The 12,103-nt window shown below is 40.7% G+C and overlaps 1 protein-coding gene and 1 long non-coding RNA gene across 15 annotated transcripts in view; one reads left to right on the top strand and one right to left on the bottom strand.

Moving 5' to 3' along the window:
* The window catches only part of DNAH12 (dynein axonemal heavy chain 12), a 221,014-nt gene extending 209,142 nt beyond the window's left edge, over window positions 1-11,872 (top strand). For 11 of the 14 annotated variants that reach the window (XM_045051717.1, XM_045051716.1, XM_045051715.1 and 8 more), the window contains 5 exons: window positions 1,525-1,729; window positions 7,400-7,537; window positions 7,979-8,070; window positions 9,698-9,765; window positions 11,594-11,872. In XM_045051717.1, coding sequence (XP_044907652.1) covers window positions 1,525-1,729; window positions 7,400-7,537; window positions 7,979-8,070; window positions 9,698-9,765; window positions 11,594-11,784 — 694 coding nt within the window. In that variant the 3' untranslated portion in view covers window positions 11,785-11,872. Of the gene's footprint in view, window positions 1-1,524; window positions 1,730-6,929; window positions 7,354-7,399; window positions 7,538-7,978; window positions 8,071-9,697; window positions 9,766-11,593 lie in introns of those variants that run through there. The other 3 variants (XM_045051720.1, XM_045051724.1, XM_045051725.1) reach the window with 3 other exon arrangements.
* LOC109496286 lies at window positions 5,309-6,372 on the bottom strand. The gene is made up of 2 exons (XR_002152313.3): window positions 5,755-6,372; window positions 5,309-5,644 (listed from the first exon to the last, which is right to left on the bottom strand). It is a non-coding gene; the product is annotated as an uncharacterized LOC109496286 (long non-coding RNA).
* Window positions 11,873-12,103: the final 231 nt, after the last annotated feature.

Here is a 12,103-nt window from a genome sequence, read left to right as displayed (position 1 = left end):
AAAATTTTAAGAAAAAATTATCCAAACCTGCCATTTCCTTAGGATCCACTCCTACTCTTTAAAGTTGTATCATCTTCCGCCCCAGAAGCGAGGGTATCTTTTAGAATGCAAAAATGATGATGGAAATGAGATCTATTTTTACTTACATGTGAATTTATTTTTGTGAAATTTATGTGAAAATATTCATTCATCATAATTTTTCATCCATCCTTTACCAGTCTCCTCAGGAACTCAGGACCAAATGAATATTAATTGAGCCTGTATGTAGTTACCTCTTGTGTCATTGTTCCACCATGTGACACATGCACCCTCCCTTTTCTTCCTGAGTCCAACCTAGGTTGATTAGGTACCCCATGATAGCAAACAAATTTTTGCTTTGAATTTTTTAAATGTTTATTTATGTATCTTGAAAGAGGGAGAGAGAGAGAAAGGAAGAGTGAGGGAGGGGCAGAGAGAGAGAGGAAAAAAGAATCCCAAGCAGGTTCCACACTGTTAGCACAGAGCCTAACATGGGGCTCAAACTCATGAACCATGAGATCATGACCTGAGCTGAAATCAAGAGTCAGACACTTAACTGACTGAGCCACCCAGGTGCCCCTTTGAATTTTTTCACTGAATTTTCTACAGTACAATACGGCTTAAGGGATGGAGAAATTGTTTTGGTCATGAGTTTTCTAAGATGTTTTCAAGTTTATTTGGGTTTCAGGATTTGCTGACGTTTAAAAACAAAACATATTAAAACACTATGATGCCTTAGTTCAGTATTTTTTATTTAAAGACCATACATGTTTATATGTACTACCATATTATCTCTCTGTTGCTTAGGCTTCTACCCTCAAACCCTTACTTCAGGTATATTTATGGTGTTCTCAGCAGTTTGGGCCTATGTGAGAAGCAAAGTCTTTGCAAGCATATCAGTGAATATATGCTTTATGCTTTAATGCATCATTTCACAAATGTCAGCCTTTGCATTACACGTTTATAACTCTTCCATATTTTCATGCCATCTGGAACATCATTTACCTAATATTTTCCCCCAAATCATCCTCTGCTTAAATTAGCCTGGTCTTAAGCCATAACACCCAGAAAACAATTTTGATATGCTGTTTGGTACCATTTTCTGTATTACGTAATGATTAAAATGAAAAAGTTTCATCCAGGCGTGCATGGGTGGCTCAGTCAGTTAAGCATCCAACTCTTGATTTTGGCTCAAGTCATGATCTCACAGTTTGTGAGCTCAAATGCTGCATCGGGCTCTGCACTGACAGTGCGGAGCCTGCTTAGGATTCTCTCTCTCTCCCTCTCTCTGCCTCTCTCATGCTCTCTCTCTCTTTCAAAATAAATAAACTTAAAAAAGGTTCATCCAAGTATCACCTAAAAGTACCTTCCATTACCAAGAGGGAGGTGAGTACATTCAGGGAAACACTCCCATAAAGCCGTGAGAGAGATTTCTTTTTCTGGAAAAACAGTATGTTAATATTTACCAGCGTATGTACAACGATAATGTGATTCTTTTCTTTGCAGTTTAATTAGAACTATACGCAATACTCTACGGGACCTTAAAAAAGCTATTAAGGGTTTGGTCGTAATGGATTCTGCACTGGAGGCACTCTCTGGCAGTTTGCTTGTTGGAAAGGTTCCAGAAATATGGGCTGCACGATCATATCCAAGTCTTAAACCCCTAGGAAGTTACATCACAGATTTTCTAGCCCGGTTGAACTTTTTACAGGTAAAGGATTGTGTGTGTGTGTGTGTGTGTGTGTGTGTGTGTGTGTGTATAATTTTAGTTTTTGGTTGACTGCAGAGAGATTAGAAAACACTCTGGTCACTTCGGTGTCTCTGGGTTGAATGGAATGTGGTTACTGGTTTCATGGTAATCTAACCAAAATTTTAGAATGTTAAAAATTACACATATTTCAAAGTACTCAGTAGAAAATTAAAATTTTACTTTACATAGTCCAAGTAAAATGTGACATATTTTTTTAACGTTCTAAGTTTGGGGCACCTGGGTGGCTCAGTTGGTTGAATGTCTGACTTCAGCTCAGGTCATGATCTCACAGTTCATGAGTTCAAGCCCCGCATTGGGCTCACTGCTGTCAGCACAGAGCCTGCTTGGGATTTTCTCTTTCCCTCTCTCTCTGCCCCTCCCCCACTCATACTCTCCCTCTCAAAAATAAACAAAACATGGAAAAAAAAAGATTCTAAGTCTGTGGTTCTCTGAGACCACATACTTGGTCTTGTAGTTTTAATACTGGGGGTAAATCTCAAAAAAGAGCCTGAGATACGGATTTACCAATAATTGGCCACTGTCTTAAAATCCATGCTTCTTATCCCTTATCTCATAAAACCAGGGAAACGTTGAATGCTTTTAAGTCTCCATCCTCCATCCCAAAATACACATATAAAGGATGTTCAGGGCACTATTTCTCTTCCTTAGCTCCTTGGCTTGCCCCCATTGTATGGTTAATATTTATGTGGGGTTAATATTTATATGGGTTAATATTTATGAGAGTTGGGGAGAGCCCCAAAAACACTTTTTGGAAATTCAAATTAGGTATATGACCTTTCCCTGTTTAATTGCCTTTTTTTTCCTCTTTTTTTTAGGGGGGGGGGGCAGAGTGAGAGAGAGAGAGAGAGAGAGAGAGAGAGAGAGAGAGAGAGAGAGGATCTCAAGCAGGCTCCACACCCAGCACGGAACCAGACTTGGGGCTTGATCTCACAACCGACAGTGAGATCATGACTTGAGCCAAAATCAAGAGTTGGACACTTAACCGACTGAGTCACCCAGGTGTCCCTAGTTGCCTTTTTATTACAGAAGAGCTTTATTTGTTTCACTGTAGAAGCTAATCATAAAATAGCCAGTGCTTGTGAGGATGTGGAGAGAGCAGCTTTCTCATATACCCCTTTTTAATTTTTACCAATTGAATAGATTGATAATATCTTATTTCAATTTGCTTTTTTTTTTTTTTTTTGGTAACTGGTGAGCTTGTGTTTCTTTTGGTGTGTGTGCTTACCATTTGTATTTTCTCCTATGAATCGCCTCTTCATCTCCTTCCTAGGCCCATTTTTCTTTTGAACTATTTCTTAAAAATTAATTTATAGGAGCTGGTTGTATAGATTTTACATTTAACAAAAGAAACAGTCTACATTGGGGTTGGCAGTGTTCAGGCTCTAGAAGAGTTGCCACATAATGGTTTTCTCATCCATAAAATGTTTAATTTTACCTCATAGGGTAACAGTCCATGGTATGTGGTAAGAATTCAGTAAAAGTGGACTATTCTTTGGTAAAATTATAAATTGTTGAACTTTATCAAATGCCTTTTCAGCATTTATTGATAATGATGTGATTTTTTCCCCCTCGTTAGCTTATTATTGCATTGAACTATTCACTAGATTTCCAAGTGGAAAACCATCCTTGCGTTTCTAGAAAAATTCCTCTTGTTCAGTGAATCCTTATTCGTTTGGTCAGTGGATCTTCATTCTTTTAATGCTGTCATCAATTCCATTTGGATATTTTTAGGGTTTTTGATATTTTAGGTTTTGATTTTTAGGGTTTTGATATTACCTAATCAGCCAGAAAAATTATTTCATTGTATCCCCAACAATAGTGAATAAGAGGGCCTGTTTCTCAGATATATGTTGTTTTTTATCTTTGCTAATTTGATAGGTAAACTGTGTCTACTAGGTGAATCCTGGCCACATGTACAACATGTCTTCGGAGTTCCTCCTGTGTGGACCTGCCTCTTCCCATCCCTTATCAACAGCATTTGCCTTAGGGGCACCTGGTGGCTCAGTCGGTTAAGCATCTAATTTTGGCTCAGGTCATGATCTCACGGCTTGTGAGTTCGAGCCCTGTGTTGGGCTCTGTGCTGACAGCTCAGAACCTGGAGGCTTCTATGGATTCTGTGTCTCCCTCTTTCTTTCTGCCCCTCCCCTGCTCACCCTCTGTCTGTCTCTCTCTCTCAAAAATAAATACTAAAAAAAAATAAAGAAAAAAAAGGCATTTGCCTTGTAGTTAATCATATCCTCCCCTTGTCACAGTCTTCCTTTTTTTTATACTCCAGTTCATTTCCCAAGCTTTTTTTGGAACTGCTTGCACTTTCCATATACTGCTTCTTCCTGAAGGGCATTCAAGAGCCATTACCTTGGTCTTTCAGAGGGGTCCTGGCATGGTGCCAGCAGGGATAGTCTCCAGGACAAATTCCTTTTGTTGTTGATGTGAAGTTCATGTCCAACTCCCTACTTCCTGAAATCTGCATTTTCCCTTGGAATCATTCCATTCGAATGAGTAAGAAAGACCTCACTCTATTATCAGGCACCTTTATCATCCCTCACCACATGCCTCCCTCTGAATGGATCTGTCCCCATTGTCCTCTTACCCTTAGAGAAGCCATACAGTTTTCCTCTTACCTTTCTTTCTCCTGGACTCTTTTTTTTAAAGGTTTATTTATTTTTGAGACAGAGCACAAGCAGGGGAGAGGCGGGGGGGGTGGGGGGGCGGGAGCGGACAGAGGATCTGAAGCAGGCTCTGTGCTGACACCAGAGAACCCAATGCAGAGCTTGAACCCACAAACCGTGAGATCATGACCTGAGCCAAAGTCAGACACTTAACCAGCTGAGCCACCCAGGCTCCCCCTCTCCTGGAGTCTTGACTTCATCTCCTAATGCTTCTTAATTAAGCAAATGAGTCATCTGGAGTTTCTGCCTTTTCCTCATTTCTCTATCACCATTTACCCTATTTATCTTCCCTTTTGCCTTCTTGTGCTTTTTATTTTTTTTTTTCTAAGCGTTTTACACACTGGTTATACTCTCAGGTTAAATCCTGGATCTGACACTTAGTGACTGTGTGACTTGGAGCAAGATATTACTCATCTTTCTGCACTCCAGTTTCCTTGTCTGTAAAATGGGAGGAATAACTCACGGAGTTATTTTGTGGACTAAATGAGGTGATGCATGTCAAGTGCTTAGCACAATGCCTGGCAAGCACTAAGCATCCAGTAAATGGTAGCTAATTCAGAAACTCTGTACAAGTCACTGACCCAGACACTCATGACATTCTTGGCTAAATGAAGCCCTGGAGTGAGCCAGGGAATTTTCTATACACTTGCCTTCTGGGTTCTTACAGCTTTCTTGCACACAGTGCTGGATCTGCCTGGCTTGTGTCCTTGTCAAGCCCCGCCTCTTTCTCTACCTCTTCTTGATTTGGTAGCTTGGACTATTGCAACATCTCCAGCAGTGGTTTGTTCTCTTCCTCCCAGGAAGCAAAGCTGGCTTCTTCCCACAGTGCACTGCTCGCTCAGAGACAAAGTTCATTTTATTGATTCATTTTATTCTCTCAACTAATGTGAACTGAGACCCATTTTGTCCAAAACATCTTGTTGTGTGCTTTGTGAGATAAAAAGGCAATGACAACGTAAGCCCTGCCTTCAAGTTGCCAAAAGCCTACAGGGGGATAAGCTATGTATCTAAGAAAAAACAAACCAACCACGAATATAATAGAGTAAGGGATGTGTCATAGCAGATCAACTTGTAAAATGCTCTGGGAATTCAAAGGGAGAGAGTTCTTCTAGCTCAGGAAAGCAGGGTTTGTTTATTGGATGAAGAAGCACTTGAGCCAGGTCTAAACTATGAGAGGTTTCAGACACTGTAAAAAAAGGAAAAGAACTTAGAGATAGCTGAGCAACGAAAGGCACTGTATCATTTAGAATTGATTCTGTTGCAAAATTTGACATATACAAAAATAAAGTTTATTACCTCAGTAATTGAAAAATCCAGGGGGCCAAGTGGCTCCAGGAAGGAGGTGATCTGGGGTACAAAATAGTGCCCTGGTCCTGGATTCTTGCACTTCATTTCCTGGCTCCATTTCTCTGAGGGTTGACTCCATTCTCAGGTAGGTTCTCATGTGATGGTAGCAAAACAGCAGCAGCAACTCTGGCCTCACATCCACACAACTTCAAATAGCTGAGCATCTTTTCCCCAAAAGTCCTAGCAAGAGTCTCCACATCTCTGTCTTTGCCTGGGTCACATGTCCATTCCTGTATCAATCACTATGACTGGGGGGTATCATTGGCCAGGCAGGAATCACATGCCCACCCCAGGAAGTGGAGTTCCTGCACCAGAAGGGATGGGTTGAGAGTATAGAAAAGTTCTTCTTCCAGAAGGATGGAAGAGTAGTGTCACTTTAAGACAAGCAGAAAATACAACAGATGTCCACCCAATGCAGAGAAAAGACCAGCACATAGTGTAGTCTGGTTACAATGTAAGATGCTTGAAGGAGAATTGTTTATTTATTTTTATGTTTTTAATATAATTTATTGTCAAATTGTTTTCCATACAACACCCAGTGCTCATCCCAACAAGTGCCCTCCTCCCTGCCCATCACCCACTTTCCCCTCTCCCCCACCCCCCATCTACCCTTAGTTTGTTCTCTGTATTTAAGAATCTCTTATGGTTTGCCTCCTTCCCTCTCTGTAACTTTTTTCCCCTTCCCCTCCCCCATGGTCTTCTGTTAAGGGATCAAGCTGGGGGGGTGGGGTGGTGCCTGGATGGCTCAGTCAACTGAGCATCCGACTCTTGGTTTTGGCTCAGGTTATGATGTCATGGCTCATGAGTTCAAGCCCCTCGTCAGGCTCTGCACTCACAGCGCAGAGCCTGCTTGGGATTCTCTCCCTCCCTCCCTCTCTGCCCCTCCCCACTTGCGTGTGCACTCTCTGTCTCAAAATAAATAAATAAACATAAAAATTTTAAAAAGGAATCAAGCTGGAAACACAATTTGGGGCTAGATTATGAAGTATGTTAAATAGGAGACTAAGGTGCTTAGACTTTAATTTGGTAGAGTAGTAGCAGATTGATTACTGAAGAATTATGCAAGATGCTAAATGCAATCCAGACCATGCATGGTGAGGTATACTCTGGAAACATTACTCTAGATGTACTGAGCAGAGAGAGGGGAGAAGTGAGAAGACGTGCACATCGATACAGAAAAAGGACAATGGACATCTGAACTGAAGTAAGCGTGGAGGCAGGGGGGAGTCCAGAGTTTTAAGGAGCTGGAATCAACACTCTGTCATATACTGCATGAGATATCTGAAGATGGTTGCTTTTGAGTGGGAGTAAGTCACACATCCCCAAATAATTTACTCTCAGCTCTTTGTAGATTTGAACCTTTCAAACTTTGTGTTATTCAGGTTAATGTTAAAATTAGTTTGAATTATCCAAGAAGAGTGACTATAAGGGAAAAGAGGTAGAAGGCCAAGGTAGGTTGCATGTTTGTGTCGGGGAAGAGAGTCCTGTGGTGGAAAATGTGGACAACACACAAACCAGAATCAGGAATTACAGATCAGGTGGTGCTCGTGGGAGTTTGGAAATGAACATAGTGCACTGTGTTTTCCCCTTCCAGGACTGGTATACTTCAGGAAAACCTTGTGTGTTTTGGCTCTCAGGATTCTTTTTCACCCAAGCCTTTCTCACTGGAGCGATGCAGAATTATGCCAGAAAATATACCATCCCTATTGACTTACTAGGATATGAATTTGAGGTACAAACCCCCCTGAATTCCACAGTATATCATTATTTCAAAATCATGTAGTTAATCAAGGAAGATATGCAGGATTCATATTTTTATGGTCCATTATAAATGACTTCTTTCCATTCTTTGTGTTTCATGAAGAAAGTGTATGTTTGCCTTGCTACGTCTGATAGGACTTAGATATATATCTCCATTTTTAACTCAGATCATCTAATGCTGCTCTCCGGTTTCAGCAAAAACATGAGGTACAATAAAAAGTGATAAAATGCTTCAAAAAGAACTGTATTATACATTTTGACACTTACACTCCTACTGAAAAATTTATAGTTTCACAACCTATCATATAGTCGCGTTTCCCTGAGTATGTTCTGAAAATTGAGCAGATGTTTTCCTTCTGAGACAAAGTTGTCTGGGGAAGAGACCGTTACTAGCATGTGCCTCTCCCTTCAGGTTATTCCTTCAGATACATCTGAGACGGCGCCAGAGGACGGCGTTTACATCCACGGGTTATATCTTGATGGAGCACGCTGGTCCCGAACAAGGTCAGGGCTTTCAACTGCCGAGACTTCTTCATTGCAGATGAATAAGTAGAACACTGCTTCCCACCCACCCCACCCCACCCCTGCAACAAAAGGGCTCTTCTAGGGACTATGGCAAGTAAAAAATAATATCAGAATTCTTGCCATAAATCATTACTCAGGCTGGGGCAATTGATAAGTGAGTATTTTTAGGTCCTGAAGAATTTTTAGTTAATATTTCAATGGTCTTATGACTAGAAAAGTTAGTTGAAATTATTTCTTACTTCTTCTGTTTTAGGACTGTTACCTTCCATTTTGTAATGTGCAGGAGCACCTAACTTTTGAACATTTCACAGTTAGAATGAACTTCCCATTTCTGTTAGTGAATGGAAAACTTTCTCTTATATGACAAAATAAATAAATATTTAAAATAAATACTGAATTTCCAGCTTAGGAAACCAAGCATTGCTATTCTTTTTAAAATGCGTAGCGGTGGGGGGCCTTGGTGGCTCAGTCAGTTAAGCGCCTGGCTCTTGACTTCAGCTCAGGTCATGATCTCACAGAGTTCAAGCTCCACATCGGGCTCTCTGTTGTCAGCATGCAGCCCACTTCGGATCCTCTGTCTCCCTCTCTCTCTCTCTGCACCTCTTCTGCACTCTCACTCTGTCTCAAAAATAAATAAAATTAAAAAAAAATAAGATACATAGGGGTAAGAGAGAAGGGGAGAGACTATTTCCCTTGGAGCCCTGCTCTTTATCAGTCCGTTAATAAGCATAACCCTCTATTTCCAGGGTCAGGGCTAGGCTTTGCTCTCAAGGGAGGGTTGAATGTTGAGACCCAGAAAATCGCTTGAGGAGGAGCAGGAAGGAGCTCCTTTGTATTATTACAAAGATAATTCCAAGACCGAGCTCTGAGCAGACTTAGCTGCACCTAGTTCATTTGGTTATTTCTCTCTTCCTTTTTTTAAGTTTATTTTGAGAGAGAGAGAGAGAGAGAGAGAGAGAGAGAGAGAGAGAGAGAGATTGATTGATTCCCAAGCAGGCTTTGTACTGTCAGCATGGAGCTCTATGCAGGGCTTGATCTCAGAAACCGTGAGGTCATGACCTGAACTGAAATCAAGAGTCAGACGCTTAACCAACTAAGCCACTGATGCACACCTCTCCATTTTTATCATTTAACTTACATAGATGAATATATATATTCATCTTTTCTCCTGTCCCTCCCTTCCTTCCCTCCCTCCTTTTCTCAAATAAATAAACAATATAGCACAGGGAAAAGAAGACAGGTTTACTAGACAGGCAGATGTATGTTTGAATCCTGACTCTGGCACTTAAGAGCTGTGTTACTATGAGAAAACTGTTCAACCTCTCTGAGCCTTCACTGTTCACCTGTGTGTGGAAAAGGAAGGGGACAAGATCATGGTGATGATCAAATGTGATAGGATAGTGTGTGCTTCATGGATGGTACTTAAAAAGCGGCAAGAATTGGTATTTGTCCACTGTTATTCATTGCTTCCTCCTTGGTTTTGTTTTATATTTCTTTCTCTGCATATTTCCAGTCCTCTCTTGTATTAAAAGCCAATATCTCAGTAGCAATTTCTAGAAGCAAATTTCACCTTATTTCTAATAAATGTTTCCATTTCTCTTCACAGTGGATTGCTTGCCGAGCAACATCCCAAACTTCTCTTTGACCTGATGCCCATCATATGGATAAAACCAAGTAAATATACTCCTAACAAAATTTGTTAGAGTTTTAGGGAGGATAATGATAGACATTTTTTAATGGCTCCCCCAAATAAGTCTCTGCTCAAATCTATTAAGACTTTGTTCAGTTACAATAAATAGTGGCTTAGGGGCACCTGGGTGGCTCAGTTGGTTAAGTGTCTGACTTCTGCTCAGGTCATGATCTCACACCTCGTGAGTTTAAGCCCTGCGTCGGGCTCTGTACTGACAGCTCAGAGCCTGGAGCCTGCTTTGGATTCTGTCTCCTTCTTGCTCTCTGCCCCTCCCCCACCATGCTCTGTCTCTGTCTCTCAAAAATGAATAAACATTAAAAAATTTTTTAAGAAGATGCAGTACACACACACACACACACACACACACACACACTGGAGTATTACTCGGCAATCAAAAAGAATGAAGTCGTGCCATTTGCAACTACGTGGATGGAACTAGAGGGTATTATGCTAAGTGAAATTAGTCAGAGAAAGACAAATATCATATGACTTCACTCATATGAGGACTTTAAGACACAGATGAACATAAGGGAAGGGAAGCAAAAGTAATATAAAAACAGGGAGGGGACAAAACATAAAAGACTCTTAAATGTGGATAACAGAGGGTTGCTGGAGAGGTTGTGGCAGAGGGGATGGGCTAAATTATTAAGGGGCTTAAGGAATCTACTCCTGAAATCATTGTTGCACCATGTGCTAACCAACTTGGATGTAAATGATAAAAAATAAACTGCAGAAAGAAAAAAAAATTTTTTAGGGACTTACTGTTTACATTGGGAATATATTATTCCCGTTTTGTGTTGCATTCATATTATTTCAGGAATATCATTCTGCCTCTTTTTGCTCTTATCCCAAGGGATGTAACATTTTCTCTGCCTTCCCCCACTTCTACTTTTCCAGAGTCCAGGGCTTCCCATCAATATTTTGATTCTGAACTGCCTTTGTACACCTCTCAGAGACACGTAGGCTTGACACCAGCCAGTGGCTAGAGTCTTCTGGCTACAAGAAACTCCTTGGACTAGGAACCAGACAGGTGCCCACAGGCATAGATGTTGCAAGTCACAGGTGGGAAGGCCGGGGAAGCCAACTCTGCCCTCCTGGGAAAGACTCACTCCTTCCCTCCTCTGGCCATCATCATTTTCCCACAAGTCTGAACAAATGAGGCTCATTCTTTTGTTTTTTCTTCTCTAGGTTTTTTTGTCCTCAGATAACTATCAATGGAAGCATGTCCAAATCATCCACAATCACCACTGAGCCCATTAAATATTTTTATTAGCACAGTTCAATTATAAGTATGAGAAATGTGGCCTTAGTTTAGAAAGACTCCTAATATCGCCTATCTGGCTTTTCAAGGATAATATATAGATTCTTTCTGTGAGTAGGTAAGTGTTGGTGTGTTTTTCTTAAGAACAACCTGCTGAAAGCAAACAGTAAGTTCTGCTTCTTCTGATCTATGAGTTTCTTGTATTAGGGCTGTAAGCAGCGAGGTCTCTATGTCTGCTGCATTAATGTGCTGGATTTTAGTACTTCTTCCCTACCTTCTCTTCCTCTCCCAGGTCCTCTGGAGTGTTTTCATGCCAGCTAAGTCATTAGAACTTAGAATCGATTCCTGTCCTCTAGCCCTAGAATCATGCCCCATATGAAATCACTTGTCTTGTTTCACAACCATAATTATATCCCAACTGTAAACAACAATAACAGCATTGAAATGTTCAAATATCATAATCATGATCTTAGATTTAGTATGAAAAAAGTTGTTTAGTACCAATGGCTGTTTTCCCTTTAGCAAATGAATGTATTTCTTTCTTTTCCAAGCTAAAAAGACTGAGATTGTGAAGTCGAATGCCTACACCTGTCCCCTTTACAAGACAAGTGAACGTAAAGGAACTCTCTCCACAACAGGACATTCTACCAATTTTGTTATTGCAATGTTGTTAAAGACAGACCAACCGACTCAACACTGGATCAAGCGTGGGGTTGCCTTGCTTTGTCAACTGGATGACTAAATTGGACAAACTTAAGAAAACATCTGAAAGAAGTAAAAAAGAAAATCTATGTCATCTTCACTTCAAAATACATATGTTATGAAATCAAGTATCTTTGTGTCCTTCTTTTAAATGGTTTTTGCACTGTTCTCCCTGGTGTACCACTCTTGACTGCAATACAGCCTTCTAGAAAACATGAAGAGAAATGTTTCTTGAAAGCACATGAAAAGTCTTTGAGGGGCACCTGGGTGACTGACTCAGTGGGTTGGGCGTCCGACTCTTGATTTCAGCTCAGGTCACGACCTAACGGTTTGTGAGTTTGAGCCCCATGTTGGGCTCT

This window comes from Felis catus, chromosome A2, assembly GCF_018350175.1.
Source record: "Felis catus isolate Fca126 chromosome A2, F.catus_Fca126_mat1.0, whole genome shotgun sequence".
Lineage (NCBI taxonomy): Eukaryota > Metazoa > Chordata > Mammalia > Carnivora > Felidae > Felis > Felis catus.
This window is presented reverse-complemented; position numbering and strand designations above follow the sequence as displayed.